At 39.1% G+C, this 26,210-nt stretch overlaps 1 protein-coding gene across 3 annotated transcripts in view; it reads right to left on the bottom strand.

Moving 5' to 3' along the window:
• TENM1 (teneurin transmembrane protein 1) overlaps positions 1–25,743 on the bottom strand; it is a 535,869-nt gene extending 510,126 nt beyond the window's left edge. For all 3 annotated transcript variants that reach the window (XM_040628223.1, XM_040628229.1, XM_040628232.1), the window contains exon 1: positions 25,527–25,743. In XM_040628223.1, coding sequence (XP_040484157.1) covers positions 25,527–25,743 — 217 coding nt within the window. The remainder of the gene's footprint in view (positions 1–25,526) is intronic.
• Positions 25,744–26,210: the final 467 nt, after the last annotated feature.

The raw sequence follows: 26,210 nt of genomic DNA, 5'->3' as shown, positions 1-26,210 counted from the left end.
AGCTGGTAATTCAAACCATTTTCAATAAGAAAAAGGAATTTAGGAGTGCCCTCCTTGTTTTTTTCTGCCTGTGAGGTGTCAAGTACCTGGTTTACTTAAATCGTTCAACTTCCAATTGGTTGTTTCAGTATCACATAAACACTGCCTAAAACCGATCTTTGCAATGAGCAAGCCTGTGATGTGCATAGACGACTACCGCAATTTGGGGTCTCACAATAGCCACAGTAAATGATCTGCCTCTAGCAACTCCATCTACTTACATGTCAAGAGGCAAACATGGTTTAATAAATCTGAATTGGTTCCGAAATGGGAACTGCATGGGGATGGCAAATAGTGAGAAATATGGTAAAACGGAAAGACTGTTTTTGAAATCTCTTTTCTTCATGCAGAAGACTACTGACAGTTTGTAGAATTACTGAAAAGGGTGGAAGCTACATTTGTGGATTTCTTAGTGAACATAATCTCTCCACAGATTCCTGGCTAAATTGTAAAACTGCAGCATTCTGGTAAGTAATTGTATATACATCAATGCTCAAATGAAGGCATTTTGTAGAAGTTGTACGCACAATAAATCACCATCTGTACTTGGCCCTTGGAGCCTATTTGAACGCCCATTCAGTCCAAGGCGGCTGGCTAGACATGTCACTGATTTTCTTCTTCAGTGCCATCCCTGGGAAAAAGCCAATGTTTAATAATGGAAAAGATCACAATTTAAAAAGGGAGGGGGGAAAGAGAGGGTATTTTGAACCCACATCAGCAAGTTTCTGGAAACTAGGTATTCACGGACTTGGGCTGAATATAATTAAATATATAAAAACAAAAACTCACCTGAACGAGAAAGGGCATTATAACACCTTTGACTAGGAGGTCTCATTCTGAAAATGATATCCTACACTTCTACCTACTGGATTTTCTCATGGCCATAAAATCTACTCTTCAGCTTTGACAAAGACCATGACAGCCCCCTCCTAACATCAGCCCCTTCCTATGGTGGTCGTGAATCCAGGATCAGTCATTTCAACTAGTCTCTCAGCAACACTACCTTTCCCTTCCCCTTCATCTTTTCACTTGATCTGACCTGTCAATTCTGAAAGAGGTCTTACCTTGTTTTCTACTGTTTCCACACATGGGCTGATAAAGAAACTCAAGTTACTGTACTTAGTATCCCTTTCCTAGGAATACTGCCCTTCAACCAAATGGTTACTACGAGAATTGCCACTTGCTTTAACTGGATCAACCCCACAGGCCACTTCTTATTGTGGCTACAAGGTCCTACTGTGATCTGGCTCTTGCCCACTTCTCTGACCTCATCTCACACTACTCTCCCCTTTACTCACGAAGGTCCAGCCACAGTGACCCTCTTTCTATTAATCAAATATGCCAAGTTCATTCCCTACTCAGGGCTTTGGCGCTTGTTCATTCTTCCCTCTGCTTAAATGCTCTTCACCAAACTCTTCGAATAGCTGGGTTCTTCTGTGATCTAGGTGTCGGCTATTCAGATTTCCCTGAAGTAGGCTCCACCACCGGTTACTCTCTATTATAAACCTGTTTTACTTTCTTCAGAGACTATATCAATAATCAGAAATATTTTGTTTATTATCCATCTCCCTTTACGAAAGTATAAGCTCTCCAAAGTAAGAACAATGTCTGTGTTTTCACCACTATATTGCCAACAGCTAGAACGAGACCTGGCACACTGTAAACACTCAATAAATATGGGTGGACTGATGCAATGAATTGCCAGAGTTAATCAGTCTATGTGTGAAAACTGACCCGAGTTTTATCCAGATCCCACTCCTGGTCATGACTGATGGATCCAGGAATGGGCCAGTGGAACAAACAGGGATAATTGGAGTCCTTGCTTAGTATTTTAGGACTGAAGCCCACAGAATAGAATTCTTCTCTATTGGGGTGGCTAGGATTGTAAGAGAAGCTCCTGAGGCTTTACCGGCTGTATTTCTCATTGTGTACATAAAAGAAAATGAAGCTTAAATATAAAGACTACTAAAAAGATTTCGAGACTCTACTGATAATATTTGATTCACTAGAGCTATGTTATGAGACACCATGAACTCCTTCAACTATCCCTCCTTCTCTCATGTTGCAGAGATTAAACCTTCCATCTGTATTCTGGATCATAGCCCTTTATGCTTTTTCCAGGGCCTGACCCCATCAGATATTACCTCGTTTTCTTATCACTTAAATTTTTCTTTCTTCATTAGTCCACTTCCCTTATTCTATAAGCATTCATTCATTCATTCATACTTATTTATTCATTGCTACTATGGGAAGTACAGGGCTAATCCAGCTTACATGTGCCATTTATTTTTCATCCATAAAACAAACAAGACAACAAAAATTCTTTCCCAGCATCTGTTGCCCTGTCCTTGGCCATCCCATCCCTTCTCAGCCAAGCACATTAAAAGTCTATACTTAATGTCTTCATTTCTTTCCACTCATTCCTCAACCCACTGGAATCTGTCTTCTGCCTCTATTATTATATTAAAAACTCTCCTAGATGTCAGCAACTGACTCCTAACTGCCAAATCTGCTAAAGATTTCAGAGTCTTTACTAGACACTTCTTTATATATGATATTGTTATCCCCTCTTTCTAGATTCTTTCCTTCTTTCTTGACTTTGTCTCGATTCTCCATCTAGTTCTCTTAGCTACTCAGCATTTTTTCTGGACTCCTCTTCCTGCCAATGTTAAATGTTGGTGTGCACCATGACTTTGTCCCTTATCTTCTTTTTTCTGTGTTCTACACTATACATGCTCTTCCTATGTGATCACATCCAATTTCTCGTATCAGTTTTGCACCAACAACTCCCAAATCCATTTTCTAGCACCATTATCCAAGTTTACAAATCTAACTTCATATTAGGTATTTTTTTACCTAGACAACCTAAGCCCTTGCAAAGTTATGTCCAGAAGAGAATTCTTTTTCCTCTAAAATTCTACATTTCTAGCTTTCCTACCTTGATTGCTAGCAACCCTCTTCACTAACTTACCAAAGATGGAAACCTTCACTCCCTTCTCTCCTTCATCACCCGCTAAATCCTGCCAATTCTAATTTGTCTCACGTAGGTCTCCTTTTCTTTATTCAAACATTCAGTGCCCAAGTTAGGCCCCTCATCATCTCTTTTTCTTGATTTTTGCAATGTCTTCCTAATTGGTAAATTTTCAATGTGCCTTTTACTCTTCTAATATACCCACCACGTTGCCAACAGAAATCACAAAAATTATGAAATCCTCCCCAATGTAAAGGTGTGTACTTAAAAAGCACCAAAGTCCACCTTGAAGACAGGATCCCCCACACACACACTGGACTCACTAAATAGTTCAAAATGTACCCTATTTTGATAAGGCTGTAATTAACTAAGTATGTCTATTAATATCAACAGAAAGTCACTAACTACTGGTAATAGCACTGAACAGAGAGGTAAAAAACAGCGGAGAAAAAGAGATGGCAATGTAACTTACAGGAGAATTAAATTCTTACCTGACTTCTTGTTACAACTTAGATACTGCTGGAGTTCAATCACTTCTTTTGAGCCATATCTACATGCAGATCAAGCCCTATATTATATGATTAGCATATATTGGAAGTCATTTCTGTACTCTTGCACCTCAACGTAGGCATCATAAAGAAATATCACCAGTTTTATTATTTTTATTTCAAATAGATGTCAGTCTTGTCATTTTCTAAGGTCTGTTCTTCAGATGAAGAATTATAAAGAAGAATCTCAGAAATGAGTATTTCAGTTTTAGGAGACTAAGAAGGATCAGACAGGCCAGTGCCAAAAAAGAAATCATCACACAGAGATATTGTTGATTATCTTAGCAAATCTCCCTTTCCATTTTACTTTTCTTCTTTGGTTCAAAGATTCTCCCCAGAGGCAGAAGGGAGGGCTGCACATTTCAAACTATTTTTAGGACTTTGATTAACTGTGCCATGAGACCCCAGGTGACTATTAATATACTAGTAAAGGCAGTTAAAAGAAGACCTAAGGTCATTCAGTGAGTGAATGAAGCAAAATTGAAAGCATAAGTCTTGACCCAGTGATGTGATCTTTCTAGTAGACAATATAGTAGAGGCAATCCAAAAGGGGGCAAATGGGAATAAGGGACACTATCTGCACAAAAGGTTGGAAGACAAGGCTTCTCAGCATGGAATTCATATTAAAATAAAAGAACTTACCAAGTGAACTTTCAATGCATCCATTCTATCTCAATAAAGCACAATCCTGGTATAACACAGCCCATGATTATAAGGCTACAGATGTACTGTAGAGAAAAGCCTGTGCCTTGAAATATAAAGGCTCAGTAAGACAAAAGCCAAAATAAAAAAGCTACCAGTTATGCTTCCAAACATCAGCTTTACAAAGGGATGCTGCTGTATTTAATTTGTGTCTGTGACCAAAAGGAAATTCTTTGAATAGTAAATGCTCCATAAATACTTGTCCAATTGAATTATCTAATTGGCTACTGTCAATTTTTAAATGTTTAAGGAGCATTTGGGATTATACGTTGATTAGCTACAAGTACTTCTCATCCAAAGAAAACCGGAAGCTCAAGCCATAGCTTACCAGGATTTTTGCAAGAGGAGACAAACATTCATAAGACTGCTGTTAATTATGTTTCCACTTCTCATGAATTGTTTACTTTTATTATTTACCTATGTCTTGAATGGTATTGAAGCAAGCCATGTAAGTCCCTTTGTCAACTGCCAGAAGTATAATTCTCCACAATTAATCAGTAAAAAGAGAATTAAGCGTTGCTTCTTTAGAATTAGGAAAAACCTGCTGCTGATAAATTGAATGCATTAAGAAATTAACATACCAGTAAATGATTGATCATTACAATTATCTGAATTTGCATTTCTAGAATTCTACTGAAAGAACTCAAAATCAGTCTTCTAAGATATTTTTAGCCATACTCTCCAACTGGATAAACTATACAAGAGATGTGCTACTTGTTATTACAATTAGAAGTTCAAGCATTTTTTAAAAATGTTCACAACTGGACTTAAAATGAATTAATCCAATGTATTAAAGCACAAACTTCATGCAAGGTTTTACCAGCTAATTTTTTTATCTGGCTGCTGTACAAAAGAACAATCCATCAGTATGTCATGAATCACAAACTATTCTAAGTCACCAAAATATTAGGCATCTTAAGTCAAAAAACTGGAGGAGAGAAGACCATTTCAAAAAAATTATTTGGCAGCTGCAAGCATCTCTGTACAAGTAGTCCATGAAAATATTACTGAGGAGTAAATAAAATAGAATAATGCCAGCCAAGAAGCACCATTCTCAGAGCTAAAAGCTATCACTTCTGTTTTGATGATAATAATCATTGATAACAATAACTAATATTCATTGAGAGCTAATTATGTGCCAGACACTATTCTAGTGGGTTTGCATTAATTCAATAAACATTTATCAGATGCCTAATATGTTCTATGCACTGTTCTAAGTACTAGGATGAAGCAAAGAACAAAACGGATAAAACTCCCTGCTCTCATAGAGCTTAATTCTCATGGGGAAGGCAAAAATAAATGGGTAAAACAAAAAAATAGTAATATGTATAAATACATGAACATTATATTGTAGTAATTACATATAGTACATATAGTAAGTATACAAAAATATACAAAATATAAATAAAAATACGCAAGATAGTATGTTAAATGGTCTTAAGTAGGATGACCATAATGTCTCCATTGTCTCATACAGTCCTTGTTTTTATCTGTGGTCCTAGTGTGATTGGTCCTAGTGCACCCTTTCACACTCAAAAATATCTCAGTTTGGGGGTACCTGGGTAGCTCAGTTGGTTAAGCGTCCGACTCTTGGTTTTTGGCTTGGGTCACAATCTCCGGGTCGTGAGATCGAGCCTCACGTTGTGCTCTGTACGGGTGCGGAGACTGCTTATGATTCTCTCCCTTCCTCTCCCTCTGCCCCTCTACTCCCTCTCCCACTTTCTCTCTCTCTCTAAAAAAATGTCTCAGTGTACACAATAAATTTCATAGTCACCTAAGTGATAAGTACTATGGAAGGAAAAAAGCAAAAAAAAAAAAAAGTGTGGGAAGAAAGATTGCAATTTTCAAAAGATCACTGAGAAGGTGACATTTGAGTAAGGGCCTGCATCAGGTGAGAGAACAAGCCTGGTAGATTTCAAGGGGAAGAACATCCTGGACAGACAGAATAGCAATTGCAAAGGCCCTGGGGCAGAAATATGTGAGTATTGTTTGAGAAACATAGAAGCAATGTGGTTTTAGCAAGATGAATGATGAAGCCACTAGTAGGAGATAAGCTCACAAATACAAATGAAGACCACATTATGTAGACTCCTATATCCTGAGTGAGATAGGGAGCTACTGCAGGTTCTGACTGGGGGGGTGGGCATGATCTTAGAGTTTTTCTTCTCCATTTTTTATTTATTTAAATTCAATTAGCATATAGAACATCATCAGTTTCAGATGTAGTAGTCAACAATTCATCAGTTGCTATCACAGCCAGTGCTCATCACATCACATTGCCCTCCTTAATGTCCATCACCCAATTTTAAAAGTACCATTCTAGTGGCGCCTGGGTGGCTCAGTCAGTTCAGCATCTGACTCTTAATTTCATTTCAGATCATGATCTCAGGGTCCTGGTATCGAGCCCCAAGTCGGGCTAGGCACTCAGCAGAGTCTACTTGATGGCTCTCCCTCTCCCTCTGCCCCCCGCTCATGCTCTCTCTCTCTCTCTCTCTCAAATAAATAAATACATCTTTAAAAAAGTAACATTGTAGGGGCACCTGGGTGGTTCAGTCAGTTAAGTGTCTGACTCTTGATTCTGGTTCGGGTTGTGATCTCAGGGTTGTGAGATCAAGCCCCACACCTTGGGCTCTGTGCTGAGTGTGGAGCCTCCTTGGGATTCTCTCTCTCCCTTTGCCCCTCCTCTTTCTCTTTTTCTCTCTCTCTCCCCTCTCTAAAAAAAAGTATCACTCTAGTTACTATATTGAGAATAAATTGTAGGGGCGCAAGGGCAGAAGCACAGGGACAGGTTGGAAGACTACTGCAAAAATCAATATGAGGAAATGCTAGTGGCCTGGACCAGTGTAGTAGCAGAGGAAGTGGGAAGAATTAGTCAGACTCTGAATATATTCTGAAGGTAGAGATGACAAGGTTTGTTGATAAAATGGAGGAGGTGAGGGATCACACCAAGGTTTTTGATAAGAGGACCTGGAAAGAGGTGTCATCATCTAAAATGGAGAAAATTAAAGGAGAAGCAATTTTTGGAGGGAGAAGCAGGAGTTTGCTTTTGCATACTTTCTCAATCAGGTTTCCTAAAAAGAAGCAGCTGAAACAAGGGACTGCGTGCAGACTGAATTTTGGGAAGTGATTCCCATAACAGGAATGGAGGTCCAGTAAAAGTGAGATAAGAGAATAAGGGAAGTCAATCCAAGGGTGAGTTTTTGAGCTAGTCACAGTTATGGGCAACTGGAGCTTAATCTTACTGGGGACCCTCTGAGGAGCTTATAAAATGCCTGAAAGATGGCTTGAACTCAGGAGTGGGAGGCATTCATGACTGGCTTTCTCTTCCAGGTCAAGCAGCTGTCCATGGCATATTAACTCTCTCACATTGCCAGCTTTGCACCTGCTTCAGAATGGTTGAATGGGTGCTACAGGCATTCCACACAAAAGTAACAGAAAAAAGGCAGAAAATGAGAGCTATCTAGTACAGCTGAGAAGAGGTATTGGTAGTGTATATATGCACATAGCTGGTAGCTACAGCAATAGCTAGAATAAAAAGGTGGGATGAGAGAATGTGAGGTGGAGAACAAGAGGTATTTGGTACAGATATGTTAAGCTTGAGATACATATCAGCCATTCAAATGGAAATGAAAAATAGCCAGCTGAATATATGAATCTGTATTTTAGGGAAGAGGTCCAAACTGGAGTTGAAAATTTTTTTGGCATATAAATGGCATTAACAACACAGGACAGGCTGGTATGACTGAGAGAATAAGTGTGTCAAAGATAAGAAAAGAGGTTCTCAGGGGCTTCCAATGTTTCACAGTTCGGAAAATGAGGAGGATCATAGGGTGCATCAGAAGGAGTGGTCCACGGCACAGGAGGAGACTCAGAAAAATATGATATCCTGAAAATCAAGAAAAGAAGAAGGAGCGATCAACGAAGTCCAATGCTGCTGAAAGGTCAAGATGAGAACCAAGAATCCACCACTGAATTTAGCCATGTGGAGGCCCTGGTGATCTTGACAGGAGTATTTGCTAAGAAGGTCAAAGAACTCTAAGGCTTAGATACTAGAAAAACTGTTAACCTAAATGTTGGCTTTCTTGTACATATTAGCAGAGAATGAAATGAAGAAGACCATGATGCAACAATAAGACACTGGAAAATGCCTGTCAATAAATGGACTGAAGATTGATAGACCACTTTATTTTTATTATTACTATTTTTTTTGGAGAGAGAGAAAGACAGCGTGAGTGGGGGGTGGGGGGCAGGGGAGAGGGAGAGAGAGAATCTCAAGTAGGCTCCCCACTGAGCACAGAGCCTGATGTGGGGCTCAATCCCAGGACCCTGAGATCATGACCTGAGCCAAAATCGAGAGTCAGACACTTAACTGACTCAGCCACCCAGATGCCCTGGTGGACCACTTTCATTAGGTAGAAGGAAGGAGAAAACAAAAGTCAGATGGAATGAATTTCAAAAGAAGAAAGGCTGTTAAACTAAAAGCCTTGGAATAAATTGGTTATCAATGAGTAAATGAGTAAATCACCTCTGGTTCAGTGAATGCAGGTAGTTAGTACATAATGTTAGAAAGAGTAAGGTCAAGAATTTGATCTTCATCTTAAGACAGCTATTCTGATAAAACCCACGCACGCGAACACACACACACACACACACACACACACACACACTGTCCCATGGCCACAGTAGACACTTCGGTTATGCATGGCCATCTTGCAAATGTTATTGGCCTGATGCCTGATGTTAATCACAGTGAATTCCTGATATTAAGGTGCAGAAAGTTCAGGGTATTTTCCTATATCTAGGAAAATCATACAGATATTTCTATAGTAGGTAAGGAGGATCATCTTCTTTTATAGACCCATTTGAACATTAACTACTATATCAGATGAATGTCATTTAATATATATAGTGTATCAATTTAGAGCATGACCTTTAGTGTCTAACACACATATGTTCGAGTGTCAACTGGGCCACTTACTAGATATGTCATCTTGGACAAGTTAAACTTTTTTCAGTAAGTCTCAATTTTATCACCTGTAAACTAGGGATTATAAATGCATCTAAATGTCATAAGGTTGTTTTAAAGGGTGAATGAGATCATGCTTAGCACAGGATCTGACACATAATAATTATTAGCCCTTACTGAAAATGGGAAAGCATGAGGATTTATTTGCCGAAATATAATTATACAAGGTCCCTCCCTGCTGTCTTTCTTAGTCTAGAAGCATTTTTCTGCAACAGCTTTCAACTTTATTTTGAACTTGGGAACTCACCAGAGACTGATTTTTGTTTTGTTTCAGGTGTTCAGAAGTCACCTATGAAGTTAAGCCTCTTATGTGGATTAAGTCAATGGCAATATTGATTTGGGCTTTATGAGCTACCAATTCTAGTTATCATAACCTTTCAAGGAAGAAAAAAAAATACCAGAGAAGATTAGAAACTCTCCCATTCTCTGAGTAGACTAAATTGCAAAATAATCCAGTGGATGCTTAGTTAGGACGGCCATCGTGATAATAAACTAAACAGCAACGTTTCCATTTATTCATACTACAACATCAATAGCATGTATCGCCTATAGTCTACCAACAAAGGAAAGTGAACAGATGAATTTGTTCAAAATTTTTTAACAGTTTTTGAGCCTGCCCAACATAAAAGACCCATTAGTATGTACAGAATTCTGAATAAATATGGGTATGCAGCAACTGTAACTGAAATGAGATCGGATCATAAAACCTTTCAAATGGGTTTGTGGCGAAGTGAATAGAAGGTGATGAAGGATCTGACAGGATAAGACTCATCTGCTGTTGAAGGGTCACGAAAACCCCATCCTTGAGGTCAATGCCATCAGCAAGTATTAGAGAGAGTACACGTTCCAATGCTAACCTACTTTGAATAGAGTTTTCAGACCTACAGTATAATAAAAGCCACTGTGCTTTTGGCAGATTAGGGCAGATTAAGATTCTTCTAATCTAATTGGTTAATGTGCATGACTACAATACCGAAAAAGATGGATGTCAGGGATTTGATTTTCATCAATACTCTTTCAGGATTTAAAATTTTTATTATCTGGCATTAATCATATCATTTTTAGCTGGGACATTCTGAAGAAGAATTGAACTGGAACCCATTCTCTGTGTTTCACAGCAGTATAATTGAAGGTCTTACAACTACAGTCACTAAGACAGGGCTTATAAGTTTGTTAAGCCTGTTTCCACTATTGGCCCTCTACATAGTTAAGCTACAAGAGCAAGTGCATGGGGACTTAGAATCTTCAATGAAATCAGACTGGCTAGTGTGGGCATAGTATGCTCCACTTATTCCCATGCACAAAGTTGCACTTCATTCATTTTCATGTTATTTCCAGTGACACAATTTCTCAGATCCTAAGAATGGGCAAGAAATCACTCTTTGAAAATAGCTGTTATTAGCATTCTGTGAGTTGAAGGCACTATGAAAGGATTTGACATTTGGGAATAATATTTGCACCCCGGCAGTTTTCAGAATGATTTATGTATACAATCTCAGTTGATCCTCTGTACCACGATAAGGCAATATTAGCTTCATCTAACGTAAGAGGAAGCAAAACCTGGGAAAAAGTTATCTTATTAAAAGAAAACAAAATACTGTTTGAGCACTTACTACATGGCAGAGTTTACAAGAGCAAAAATGACACGGTCCCTGCCCTCAAGAAGTTTACAGTCGTTTAGCTGGAGAAACAAACAAGGAAACAACTGACCACTGTCAATTACAATTAAGGACGATGGGAGCTATGGTAGGAGTATGTGCAGAGTGCTGTAGGAACACATGGGAAGGGCATCCAGTCAAGATTGCATAATCAAGCGAGGCTTTCCAGACTAGGCACTGTCTAGATGGAGACTGAAAGGCTGAGAAGGACCTAGCCAGATGAAGAGAAGGGAAGAGCAGGTTTGTAACAATGCTTCAGGCACAAATGAAAGCTGGTAAAAAGGAATCCAGGGTTATACCAACATTTGGAGTCAACCAGAATTTTATCGGGTCTAAAACCACGAAAGAAATGAAGGACCATACCTATAAGAGTAGTAAAGTGGCATGGCTGCATGGCATGTACCACAAAGGAGCAGGTTTTTTGTTGTATTGAGGTTTGCTGGGATTTAACATGAGGGTAAGGAGTTTTTAGTGTTGCAGTGGGGACGGAGGTTTGCAGAGGGTGGGAGAGCCCGAGTAGTACCAAGAGAGTGGCTGACAGAGAAATAGTGGCCTCAGAGTACAGTCATGTTTGAGGCGGGTGCCCAAGACTTCATTCATCCAACTCCACTCATCCATTCTTCCAGGAAATATTTACTAAGTATTTACTGTGTGATAACACTGTGCTAGGCTATTAAGCAAAAGAGCAATTTGAACTCCAATCGCTATTAGGTCAGTATTCTTTCTATTATACCACCCTGAATAATCCATCAACAAATACATCAAAACAATGATACTCAACCTGCTACTTTTAAGATTTATTTATTTATTTTAGTGGGGGAGGGGCAGAGGGAAGAGAGAGTCTTAAGCAGACTCTGTGCTGAGTGAGGAGCCCAACTCGGGACTCGATCTCACAACCCTGAGATCATGACTTGAGCTAAAACCAAGAGTCGGGCACTTAACTGACTGCGCCACCCAGATGCCCCAATGATACTCAACTTTTTAATTTAATTTATAAATACTTGTGAAATATGTGGCCCACAATATGTAAAATGCCGCACTATGTGGAAGTACCCAGTTACCAGTTAATGATGTCTGGTTATACTCCATGAGCTCCAAAGACAGGACAAGGTGAAAGGGGCTTAAAGTGGTACCTACAGAATTTTGGTAAAATACACTTAGCAGTAAACACTGTCAAACACCAGAAAAAGGTAGAAATTTCTTGATGCCTTCAAAGTCAACGATCAATAAATACTTATTGAATGTTTCCTCTGGAAAACATTGATTATAGAGTCTCTGGTGAGACTTAAAAAAGTATATAGAGGAAAAATTAGAATCACTATGCTAATACAGCGAGGGAAAAATCAACACACCATACTCTCACCAGAGCTTGGTGATAGGTCTGGAATAGAATCAGGTTTGATGTAATCTGTAGAGGGGTAGGTTTAGTGTGGTCCTGCCTGAAGGCATGTCCTCTGAAGGTCCTTGGCAGCCCTGTGATTCAATTTTAAGTGCTTTGAACTTTGGTTCGGAACCTGCTTAATAAAAACTGCTTAATTGTGTTCTTTTTACAGCTTCTATTTTTTTAAGCATTATTTTAGCAAAAGTTCAAATGTTTTACCAAGAGAATGATTTATGAGAGTCGGTCTAGTTTGCTGCAAAGGTAACTTTCTGATGGCACTCTTGCTGAATCTGGACGTCACATAAGATTACAAATCCCAGGAGAACAGCCCTTCACGGTGTTCTTGTGAAGGCAGAATTCTAATGACATAGCCTCAAACTTTATATTAAAATGTAAATTTCTTTTTTTTTAAGATTTTATTTATTTATCTGACAGAGAGAGACAGCCAGCGAGAGAGGGAACACAAGCGGGGGGGGAGTGGGAGAGAAAGAAGCAGGCTCCTAGAGGAGAAGCCTGATGTGGGGCTCAATCCCAGAACGCTGGGATCACGCCCTGAGTCGAAGGCAGATGCTTAAAGACTGCGCCACCCAGGAGCCCCTAAAATGTAAATTTCAATGCCATAATATGTACTATGTGCCAATAGGAGTTGCAAATATGCATTTTTTGCAAATATACATTTTAGATCATCTTATTAGTGCAATATAACCACAATTTTAAAAAATCTAAATAATAGGAAGCCTCATTTAATTAGAGTACCTCCCTTTCCCCTCACCACTGGCAGTTGGCACTGATAAGAATGACACAAATACCAACAATACAAAGCCATATCCAAGCTTTCAGGCTCTTTATTTCTACACTAAGGCCCCTATTCAATGGCTTCTGCATCTAAAGTCTAGTACAATCATAGTGGAAGTAACCGATCAGAATAATACCCTCCTACATACACATGAAGTCTTAAACCAATTCCACATCTAAATTCAACTCTACAAACTACGGCATGGAAAGAAAAAGGGGCCTCATACATTTTAGAAAGCTTTCTGTCAATGAATTTTGAGCTAATTGTTGTTAACTGCAAAAGGTTTTGAACTTACACTTCAACTGCATAACCATTTTATCTAAGCTTTTTTTTTATGGTATGGCAAGGACTACAAATCATTCAGACAAAACATCATACACTAAAACTATCAAATATGTTTCCTTGAAAAGTAAAAAAGATATACAGCAATCAAGGTGGCCAATAATCAAAATTGGGCCTCTTACAAATTTAATGTAACAGAAGAGAATGCTAAGTGTTATACATTTAATAAATTCACTTGTTCAATAAATATTCATTGCACACCTATTATGTGCCAAATATTGTTCCAGGCTCTAAAGTTAATCCCCAAAGCGTGATGGCAGAAAGATGGCACAGCCAGCCCAACTGTATTTTTAAGTCAAATTGATCAGATATGTTCCATGATCCACAGACCAGGCACACTGGCCCAGCCAATGACAGCGCAGACTGCAAAGAACCTGCTGACCGATGGCCCTGGCTGTGTGTTACAGCGAGGATGCTTCAGAAATCAGCTTTACTGCTATCTATGCAAGAGGTAGTCTAGGGGAAGCAACTGAGAAACACAGAGCTTGCCAGCCACTAACACTTGCGAGCATACATGGGGCTTCGAGCATTTGGGGTGAGAAGCTACAGAAGAAAGAGGAGGCATAACTGTCCGTGTATGAATTTTAGATGCTGCTCCATATAGCTTCTTTTCTGTCTTGCCTCTCCATTATATACATCTGTGTCTTGCTTAAGAAAATGCAATTAAGAGAAAAAAAAGGAAAAAAAAAAAAAAGAGAAAAAAAGGGAGCCATTCCATTGAATATTGACCCACCTCATTGTTTCTTTAAATCATGTGTAATTATTTATAAGTTATACTTATAAATATAAAATGATAAATTATATATTATGTATAAATGATCATCACCAAATATATGACATAAACATGTATATGTACACATATAAAACATACAATTCTGCACTTCTTTGTGACTCCCCCATTTTTCAAAAACCACAGATTACGTTCCTTCCAATTAGTGAAGGTGATTTGGGACCATATTTATTGATTAATTTAAGACATGTTAGCATTTAGCCTGGTTGTATGTCAATGTGATAATTTTTTTTAAAGTGTTCTTGAAACTCTGGGCTTGAACCATTAATGAGGAGACATAATTGGACTTTACCAGTGAAGCCTTGTAAATGTCTCAGCTGAAGCTAGAGAAATGAATCTTAACTCAAACCTTTAAATTCTGTGAAAGGTTTGGGCGTGTCCTTATTAATTTTTTCTTGCCTTTGAGCTCATTTCTAACTGCTTTCTTACATGACATAAAAGACACAAAGGGTCATTTGCTCAAACAGTTAAAGACTCAAGAGTAATAAAATTAACTACTTCATGTGTTACAGGAATGACTGGCACCAAAATAGCACTGCATATGGCTCGGTTTATACTGACAGGGCAGCAGAATCCTCAGCTTTTCATATAAAGGCTTCAAATGAGAATATTTCCAAGGTTGCAGGGGATTCAAGATTTATCTTCTGTCACCTCTAGACCCTTTCAGAATTATAATGAGAAAGAAAAGTGCTGAAAATAAATAGAACTTATTTGTATATGGAGCTAGTTCTGCCTCACGGATGACCAAAAAAACAGAATAACAGTTTTCTGACAGGACGGTTTCCTGACAGGACATGCTGGCATACCTCAGCGCCATGCCTCTGCAGATATTTAAAACTGCTTTTGACTGTTCACATGAATAAAAAGCTACATCTTGAAACGCCAATTCTGAATCTTGCTCAAATCTTTGTAATAAAAGAGAATCAGCATGGAACACGGACACAGTCTCAATCAACTCTCTGAACTGAAACCCTCCGAGATGCCTCAGTTTCCCTGTTATCTATTGAACTGAATCTTCAATAGTCTCTGGGCCTCAGCCACCTCACCTCTGGTGTTTGTCATTCAAATTATCTGATTTACCCTTGTCTGGTCTTTGTGTTAACCATATGATAAATGGGCCACAAAGAGTTAAAAGGAAAAGAACAAAGGTTTTTTTTTGTCCCCAGTCACCACAACCCCAGGGCTATCTATCCCCTTTGATCCTGCCCTGTAGCTGAAGCAATTCACAGAGAGGAACCAAATTATGTACCTGAAAGAGGATAGTTGCTTTGTTTCCCAGGGCCTGGTCAGCTATGTGACACCTCCCAGGGAGCCAGTCCTTTCCTTCTGAACTTATGCAGATCCTCAAAGGAAAGTACACAATTTCACTGAGTAAAGAGTTGTTTAAGAAGAGAACACCCTTATCATTCTCCCTACTATGGTGTAGGCTTTAATAGAGATGTAAGAAGAAGCATTAGAGGGTTAAACATAGTATTAGGCAAAGTGGGCTCAGGGACAGACAGCAGAAATGACATGAATGTGCAGAGGCAACACATATTTTCAGACTGAGAGCAAAAGGCCACGTCGCCTCAAAAGCAGCAAGGCAAAAGAACTGAGAAACTGACCTGCCTGCGCCTGGCTAAAGAATGCTCGACAAGAGAGAGATGATCAATGGTAAAACCACACTCGTGTAATATATATGTAACTAGTGGTAACCGGGTACTGTTTCATAAAATTAGTTTAAGAATGTATATAAAGAAGTCTATCAAATTTAGTTCTACTAGGTGAATACTACCCATTTGATAATGAATAGGTATTTAGGAAGTGGTGAGTTGTACGTGACTATGGCTGCCTATACGCGGAGCTAACTGATAAAGATGAAAAGGGGAGTTTTACAGAAATGATGACGTTCAGAAGGACGCTTGCAAGTGCAGGCTCTATACTCACCACTGTAAATGCCCTTCCTCCATTTTTCCACCTTTCTGGCTCCCTTCCCTTCTCCAAAATCGCATTTTGAACTTACCTGTACAATATGTATCTCCACACACATAAGCATAACTTAAAAATATCATTTGTGTGTAGAGGTGCGTTGTATAAATGTCGATGTAAGGAAAGATGGCCTCCCTTGTTAGAAACAAAATTCAGACCATCTGTGGATTTAGCACTGGGTGGAAACCTTCCTAGTTAATGATGATAGTAGTAAATCAAGGTGACATAATGCCGAGGGAAGGTGAAAGTCAGGGGCTGAGTTTACTACTAGGCTGGCTCCCACCCCCAACAGCTTCTCCTTGTAGCTCCTTTTAGTGCTAAATCTTGGAAGATTTAAGTTGCATTAACTAAGCAGTGATGAAATTGCCTTAGCAGAGAATCCTAACCCATGATCTATGGATGAAGAAGGACTTCAAGGGCTTCCTGAGCCCCTTGAAATGGATGGCAGATATTGTATATATGTGCATTTTCTTCTGAATGGAAGATTCGGAGCTTTGATCAGATTCTTAAAGCATTTAGTAGTGTCTCCTCCTGTACCCCTTGCTGTGAAAAACCATTACTCTGAGCACTGGGAGACACTAAAGGATATTCGGAAGAATGGTATGATCTGATTTGTGTTTTAGAAAGATCACTGGTAACGATACAGAGGAGAGTCTGGAATTCTCTTTTCCTTAGAAGAAGAAACTTCAGCTCATTAGGTATACATCCTATCTCCTTTAAATCTGTCACAGAGTGGCACCCCAAAAATACAGAATTTCCAACTTCAGTTTGGCACTCAATACTGTTTGGAAACCATTTTTCCAAATGAGAATGAATATTCATTGCACAGTGTGGACATCATCGACAAGAGCCATACCTAACAGTGTTGCGAAAAGAATATAGGCTTTGGATGAGTGAAGGGGGGTAAACAGAAGGGAGAATGAACCATGAGAGACTATGGACTCTGGGAAACAAACTGAGGGCTTCAGAGGGGAGGGGGTGGGGGAATGGGATAGGCCAGTGATGGGTAGTAAGGAGGGCACGTATTGCATGGTGCACTGGGTGTTATACGCAAGTAATGAATCATGGAACACTACATCAGAAACTAAGGATATACTGTATGGTGACTAACATAACATAATAAAAAAATTATTATAAAAAAAAAGAATATAGGCTTTAGTCCGAGAAAGTCATGGATTTATATCTTACATCTATTTACTATAACTAAAGGGTCATGATGATGAGCTCTACATCAGAGTTATGATAAGGACTAAATAAAAACTATATGTGAGCAGAATACTTGACATGCAGCAGTCAATGATACTTACTGCCATTAAATATCCTCACATCTCCATCTTCACTCCCACCTCTCCTGACCTCCAGATACATACGTCAAAAACCTCTCGTTACTCATCTGAAACTCCTGACTCGATCCACACTTTCAGCAGATAACCTTGTCTCTATCCAAGAAAATTTAGATTACGACATGAACTTCAACTCTTGCCACTTCACTTCAGAACTCGCTTCCTGTCTCAGAGGAGGCACTGAACCCTTTCAAAACCTTTCCCTCCACCTGAGATCCTAAAACATTCTCCAATAGAGCCTTATTCCAGTCATTACATTCAATCGCATTCGCCCCTCAAATCCTTATAATCTGGGATCTTTCTGTCAGATTACCGAAATTGTTTGCTCCAAGGAAGTGAATCCCTGTCTAGGATGCACACTGGAATCTCCTGAGGAATTGTTTTAAACGCCTGGGTCTCATCTGTGGAAATTCTGGTTTAATTGGTCTAAGGACCAGTCTTAGCACTGGGATTCATAAAGCTCCCCAGGTGATTTTAATGCCAGCCAAGGTGGAGAATCTCTGGTCTAAAGTAAGCAATGACCTTCTAAACTGCTTGTTTTACTGCCTTTTGTCAACTTTCATCCTATTTCTTGATTCTGAAGTGTTTGACAATATCAGTCACATCTTCTGTTGCAAAGTCCCCTTCCTTGGCTTATGTGATACCCCTTCCTTTTGATCTTTCTCTGACATCTCAAGACCACCTCTTTTCTTCTACCCGCTATTTTAAATGCAATTGTTCCTCTGGGTATCATATTTGGCTCTTTTTTAATTTTGAACTGCACGTATTCTCACTGGATTATCTCTTCTACTCCCACTGCTTCCAGAACCATCTATTTATAGATGTCTCCAAACACACCACACACACACACACACACACACACACACACAGTGACATCATTTCCTCGAACTCGAAATCTGAATTTTGAGCTGTCTATCTCTGTGTGGTAGTTATGGCAGTGGGCTCTAATGTCACACTGTCTGGGTTCCAATCCCATTCCTATTCCTTACTACTTCCATAATATTAGGCAAATTACTTAACATCTCTGTGCCTTGCTTTACTCATCTGTAAACAGGGATAATAATGATCCCAACCTCACAGCATTATTAGAATGACTGAATAACATAATCCACCTTAAGTGCCTTACTTGGTGCCTGGTTCTTAGTAAACGTTAGATTTTTCTCTTATAATCATTGTTATCATTCCCCATGCCGACTACGTGGTTTTAGCTTCTAGACTCCCATGGTACTTTACATATATCACCATTATAACACTGGCCACATTGCCTCACTGTTGCTGGTTTGTATCTGCCTTTCCACCATACTCTGAGTTCTTCGAAGGCAAGAACTGTTTCTTATTCATCTATTAATCTTCAGAGTTTAACATAAAACTTGGCACAGATAAGCAGAGCACAGATAGGAAGCAGGTTTCATCTCGGTGTTTCACCTCAAAGAGGTTCATCTCAATTACAGTTGACAACTCATTGATAATGCTTGCATGGAATGCTTTGTGGACGGGAATGTGAGGTTGCCATTGGGCTCAACAAGAAAGAACACCATGATTTGATCAGGGATGTGTGCCAGGGGGCATGCTGGAGCAGTAGCCCAAGTGCCATGGACATTCCATCACACGTTTAGATGCTATGTAAGTAAATGTTTACCGAGTAAGTTTTCATGAACAACTGATACTAAAATACATGAACAAACTGGAGTTACTGCTAAATAACAGTTTTCTCTTAGAGTCTAGGTTCTTTCTGGGCAGCTGTAGACAACTAGAGGTACAACATGCTCACAGCACTAAACTCATTACAGGTGATCAAATGCTGATAAAATTTTCACTTTATAGGCCCTGCTAGCTTCTATTATACCTGCCATCTGTGATCTTTACCATGTAAATACAGATCCTGAGATTAAAAGTTCTTTTAAGATTTTCAGAGAAACTGTTATCCATACTTTTTAGATATTAAGCAAATAATAGTTTATACTCCTGCTAAGTGCTTGAAATAAGAATCGAGAAATGTGCTTCTCAAATTTGGGCTTCTGTCTGCTCCTTGAACCCACAAATGGCAATGGTGTTTGAACAGCTTCTGTGGAATGAAGTGGCAATATTAGCCTAGGGCAAGGAGGGGGGAAATAATAAGTAACTTGTGTCCATTTACTTCAAGATGAACTTCATCCATCTAGCAAAGTACCTGAAACATAGTTGACCCTAAATGAATGCTTGATGAGTAAATGAAACAAATGGATAGATGGACAGACGGATGGATGGTCGCGCGGAAGCATGGATGACATGGTTCGCTTCCATGTGATCTTGGTAAATACAAACCGGCAGTTCGGAATTTTCCCACCAGATGGCGGTAATGTGAGGTTTACGCTTAGGTCGTAAGAAAGAGGAAAACAACCAACCAGACAAAAACCACACAGGAGAAAAGAGAAGCCACAAAAGAGCAGTCCAAGAAAGCAGAGAAAAAATGTTTGTGTCATCTGTAGTATCTCAGCAGTCTGTGATCTTGTGGGATCTGTAAACAGGCCCTCACCGTACCTCCTTTTCATGCATGGGTGAGTTCACAGTCATAATTACTGATGGGTAAAATGGCTACATTCAAAACTAATCTCACCTATTATAAAAATTATAGGGCACTTCTCAGAATTCAAATTATTATCCTTGGTTTATACATTCATATATTTATATTTTCATTTGGCTTACACTAATTCTTTTAGTTAATTGATGCCTCCCTTGGAAGTGAGGCTGCTTGGGAAAAACTGCTAGCCTCTGTGCCTCCAGGAAATCTAGCCCTGCTATCAGACCTGCCAAAAATCATATAAAATAAGCTCGCCTAGGGCTCATCTAACCCGTTAGTGAGGAACTGTGAATAATATTAGATTAGTGTCCATCCCTTAATTCGAAAGCTCTTGGAAGAAAATCAGTTTTAGAATCCAGTACTCTGTGTGTACCTGGGGGAGCGGGTGCTGCTTTCTTGGCAAATAAAAATAAGAAGTTAAAGATATTTTCAGGTGGGATCAAGCATTTCCTCTTATTAATATTTCCCCAAAACAAGCCCTGAATTGGATGGCACAGTAGCTTCCCTAAAAAGTGAAACAAACACACTCAGGAATATTTCATTATGAATTAGGTAGCACATCACCTGCCCTTTTCTAAAGATCATCAGAACGAAAAGCCTTGTTAAACCTCTTTGTAAACCCTTGGTGACTGAAACAAAAAGAGGCTGGCAAGGATGTCAGGGAAGAAAATGAAGGGAAACTAACATTTATTGAGTTCCTAAACATTTTCACACTTATGATCACAATGAATACTTACCATAACCTCATGAGGTAGGTTTGGGAGGAGCGTAGTGTAGTGAGTGATGGGAACTTTAGAGCCAAAGACTTGATTTCCAGTCCAAGTCTTACCAGTTTTTAGCTGCAGAAACTGAGCGGTTATTTCTCGCCAAGCCTCAGTTACCTTATCTGTAAACTGGAAATGATATGTCATACTTCATAAGGTATTTGAGGAGCAAATGTAGAGCACCTAGCAGAGTCCCGAAACAGAGCAGGTACTCTTCCAGCCTTAATTTTATTATTACTTTTATCATTGTGATTATGGTGGTGTTGATGATGATGATGATGATGATGAAGTCGACTCTGCAGATGAAAAACAGGCTCAGAGAGCTGAAGTAACTTGCTTAAGGTGGCACAGCTAGTAAGCCTGAAAGGCATCCAGCAGAGTGTCTGCCACTATAGCAAATGCCCAATTATATTTGTTTTCTTCCTTCCTGACTTAAAACGTGGCGATTTTCTGAGAATTGTATTCCTTAAAAATAATGTCAAGCTCAACTCTAGCTAGGTTGATGCAAAGTACCACCACTCACATAAATATGTGAAAATTATTAATATCTTGTTTCGTTCATAGGTAGTAATACATGGAATAAGACAACAAAATAGATTCCAGACCTCACCAAAAAAGATGATAATTGGGTCCACGGTTTGCCTAATGAGGGATAATTCATTTCTCTCCTGAAGAGGCACTTATTTTCCCTCCTAGATGTCTGTAAAGATCAGTGAGTCACTGACCGATAAGATCCCAAGTTTCTGGACTTTCACCTCCCGGATCTTTACACTTGAGTATATGTAAGTCAGTACACCAAAGGATAGTGCTAGCTAAAAATTTAAATAGGTTGAAAATGTATTTAAGTTCATGGGTGATAGATAGATTCAGACTTTTGTCCTTGGCCTTTCTCTAGTCTCACTGTACACATTCTCCCTGGGTAATATCATCCATCCCCAGGCATCTCCTACTGTAAGATACTGATGAACTCAAATCTACTTATGTCAACAGTCCAGATCATTCCTGAACTCTAGACACGCATTCCCAAGTGCCTGATAGGAAAATCCACCTGGATGTCACCCAAGCACCTTATATGTAACATGTCCAGAAAGATATGCATTCTCTTCCCTTCCAAACCCACCCTTCCTCCTATTTTCCTTCTCTTGGTAGATGGATGATCATCCTCCCAGTGTCCCAAACTTGAAATTGAGGCATCCTTGACTCTGTTATCTCTTTCAACCTCAGCAACTAATCAATTACCAACTCCTATCAGTTCCTCCACACTGATATCTCTGCACCGTGTTTCTTTACCTCTTCTGATACCTTCATTTCCAATCTTAGCCTGGGCTAATTCAGTAGCTTCATAGATTGTCACCCTGCATCCAATTTTTCCCAACTGCAATCAATCCGTTACACTGATGCTTATATATCTACAATTCTCTTCTGTGCTTCTCATCCTAAAAATCACATTCAACACGAAATTCTCCATCACTTAAAAGCTGTGGTTTTTAATGCTTAAAGGAAAAAAAGAACTCCTAAATTGGGCATGCAATACTTTTTGTGATCCAGCTCCAATATACCTTGCTCTTAGCCACACCGAAATTTTCACCATCCCAGGCCTTTTCACAGCTTTATGCTTTTGCTTCTGCTAATCTACCCTCTTGTAATGTCCTTTTCCAAGTAAGACTGTACTCAAATTTTAAGACCAAGATCAAATATTACCTTTCTATGGACCCTGATTCCCTGCATATTTCCATACCACTTTATTTATCTATAAAAGTACTACATTCAATTGCAATGATTTGTTTGATATATATTTTCTCCACCACCTTATGAATTTCCTACAAGCAGAAACTATTGGAGTCATCTCCATCCTTAGTACTGACTCAAGGCCTGACACATCGTGAGTGCTAAGTAAAAGCTTACTGAGTACCAACAGGTCATTGAAAAAAAAGTTAGGATGGCATCATAGAAGACAAACATCCATCTTCTCAAAATTCATTTTAGTCACAATGCAGAGAGGAAATATGAGGTCGGCTAGGCTCTTTACACTGAGTCAGTACAAAATTGCTTATATTTTTAGAACAAACTGCCACTAGAAGTGCATTCTTAAACTCACAACATGAGGTCAAGCACTCTACACTTCATTCCCATAACCCACAACTCACAATTGTTAAGTTCATATTCTGTAAAGACAAACTTACAGAAAAATATTTTAATGGGAACTACACATTTTTTAAAGCATAGATGAGCCAAAAATAGTTAAGACAGAAGAATGAAATTATTTTATAACAAATTTATAGTCATTAGCAGAACAAAGAGGAAAGATTAAAATGAATTAGTTGAAAAGACAGATACAAAACTTTTACCAAAATGTGTAATATAGTTAATATCATAAACATTTAAGGTATATTTAAATGTTAGTATAAATATATAAAATCTTTGGCTCAATTTAAGATTTCTCTAATGTAAGATTCTAATACTAATTAGAATACAGTAGTTTTCATTTATAATAACTGCATTTTACATGGTCCGGGGCAATGCCTGAGAATTTGCACCTCTAACAAGTTCATGGGTGATGCTGTTGCTGTTGGTCTAGGCTCCACACTTTGGCAACCACTGATCTAGATAATCAAATGATTTTTTTTTTCATCTCAGCATGGACTTATTCATAAAAAAAAAGTAACCTGTGCCAATGTCAGTATTTAAAAAGCAGTTTTCAATGCATGACAAGTACTTATGTTTTGGTTGATAGCAACTTATCCCTTAAATCAAAAATTATAGAGCACAGATTATATGCAAAGTATTACAGAAAACAGAGATCAGTCAATAAATCATGATCCCCATCTTCACTGAGTGTACAATCTAGAGAAGTATATACAAAAACAATAAAAATCGGAAATGGGTACAAAGGGGGTGACAGTGCAACAAAGGTTCTGTGGCAAAAATGCTGGGAGACTAGGCCTTGAAGATGGTTGAATACGGTGAAATGGAGATGGCAGAGAAGGGCATTCGAAGGGAAAGGTGACAGCATGGCAAAAGGACTGAAGGGATGAGGTGAGGTCCAAGGAGATCAGTTAGGAAACAAAAACAGTTGAGGTGAAAGAAAATGAGAGCAGTGATAATGCTAAGGTGGATTTGAGACAAGTAGAAGTTAAATCTGCTGGAAGAGGCAACCTGATCAGGTACGGAAAGTATACGTGGACGGCTGGCTGGGGAGAAAGGGAGCATCATTAACAAATGCTGTGACAGAAAGAAAAGGAGTGGGACTGGAGATGTTAACATGACTTCTGCCATTTCAGATATATTTATTTAGAGCTGCCAGTGGGGGGTGTCTATTCATTCAAAAATGCCTAGTAGGTAACTGAAAATGTAGGGCTAGAGTTTGGGAAAAATGATGGAGCTGAAGATAAATATTTGGAAGTCACCCAACTAGATGTGATCTTTGAAGCTCTCTGAGTAAAAGAGATTTCAAAAGGATGGAGCAGGGGTGCCTGGGTGGCTCAGTTGGTGAAGCGTCTGCCTTCGGCTCAGGTCATGATCCCAGGGTCCTGGGACAGAGCCCCAGGTCCGAGCCCCAGGTCAGGCTCCCTGCTCAGTGGGAAGCCTGCTTCTCCCTCTCCCTCTGCTGCTCCCCCTGCTTGTGTTCCCTCTCTTTCTGCCTCTCTCTCTAACAGGTAAATAAAATCTTCAAAAAAAAAAAAAAAAAAAGAAGGGATGGAGCAGTGGTCCTCAGACTTGAGTTGCCATCAGAATGCCCTGGAGGGCTTGTTAAACCGCCTGGTCCCCCCTCAGGGTTTCTTATGCAGTAGGTCTGGGGTGGAGCCTGAGAATTTACACCACTAGCAAGCCCTATGGGTGATGCTGCTATTGCTGCTTCATGGTCCCTAAGTTTAGAACCACCGATCTAGATAATCAAATCTTATTTTTCTTTTCATTTCAGCATTGGTGTATTCTTTAAAAAAATGTATTAACCTGTACTAGTCAGTATCTTTTCTTCTGTGTGGTTAAGAGTATCTACCACTGTTTAACTATCAATTGGAAAGAATAAGGCAATCCTATTTCTATCTACCTGTTTTCTATTTATTAAAAACTGTCTTGTCAATCCATTATTGAGAAACCAAGGCTGTCTAAAGGATCTGCTCTACATTATAGCCATGTAGGAAGGGTTCCAACAAATTCTTACTTTCCCTTAGGACTGTGTTGCACAAAGTGTCCACATTCTGATGACAGGTTTTCCAGACCTTTTTCTGGTGGTCTTCACTAACCTTTCTAAAGCTCTTTTAGAAGCCAAATATTTATTTGAGACTTTCGTCCCATATAGGCAATGGCTTGAAAAGCACTTAGCTGTTTACTTTTCATCTTACTATAAATTATTTATCCTTTAGTCTGTAAATGGCTATTTGTAGGATTAGACAAATTGTGAATGCTCTGATAAGAGGATTGTTGCATCTAAATTCATGCATAATCCGTAAAAAGCACATGTAACCTACAACCTCAGCTGGACTGGCACATGAACAGATTCACTAAGCATATGTAAGCGGTGCACATTATTAACCAGTTAACATCAGCAAATTTGGTTTTGAAACATAAGTTTACACACACAAGCATTCCCTACAGAGAAATAATTTTAGTTCTAAAAATCCAGTAAAAACATACCTTGAGTAGATTTCTCCACTTCTTTCCTCTTCCTACTCTGGCTATTGTAATTCATCCTCAGCTCTTGGTTATACTCATGCAGAGTTTCTCTAGAGTTGTACGACTGTCTTGGTTTTCGTCCATCTTCACTTTCATCAGAAGAACTGGTATAAGCTAGATCCATCTCATGCTTGACTTTTGAGAGAGGCTGGTAGGGTTTGCAGTCCGTTTGCTCCATGTCTGATTAAGCAAGCTCAATTTCATGAAACAAAGGAAGAGGAACTCCTTTAATGTAAGCAGCCCTGGAAGAGAGGGAAAAACAAGCCTTCTTAGATTTGTCCTTTTGAGAGGAAATGCATCTGGCAGATTCACAATTGGTTCTGATAATACTATCAAAGGAGTGAAGCAAAAGACAAACTAGATGACATGAAGCTAGCCTAAGGCAATAATAACACTCTGTGTTACATGCACACACTGGCAAGCATTTAGGATTAAACTGGAGGTTGCAGCATCAGAAAATACTCGAGGTAGAAGAGAGACAGCCTTCAAAAATATTTGTATTGGAATGCAAATAAAGGACAAGGTTTCCTAAGGTGTGTGCATGTTCTTAATGATAATGTCAGTGGTTAGATTGAAAAACATTCTAAGATTTGAAAGTGGCCAAGAGTACAAATACTAACCTAGCACATCTCACATTTGAAACGA

The sequence above is a fragment of the Ursus maritimus genome, assembly GCF_017311325.1.
Source record: "Ursus maritimus isolate PB19 chromosome X unlocalized genomic scaffold, ASM1731132v1 scaffold_X1, whole genome shotgun sequence".
In the NCBI taxonomy this organism is placed as follows: Eukaryota; Metazoa; Chordata; class Mammalia; order Carnivora; family Ursidae; genus Ursus; species Ursus maritimus.
The sequence above is the reverse complement of the archived record's forward strand: the minus strand, read 5'-3'. Positions and strand labels throughout refer to the sequence as shown.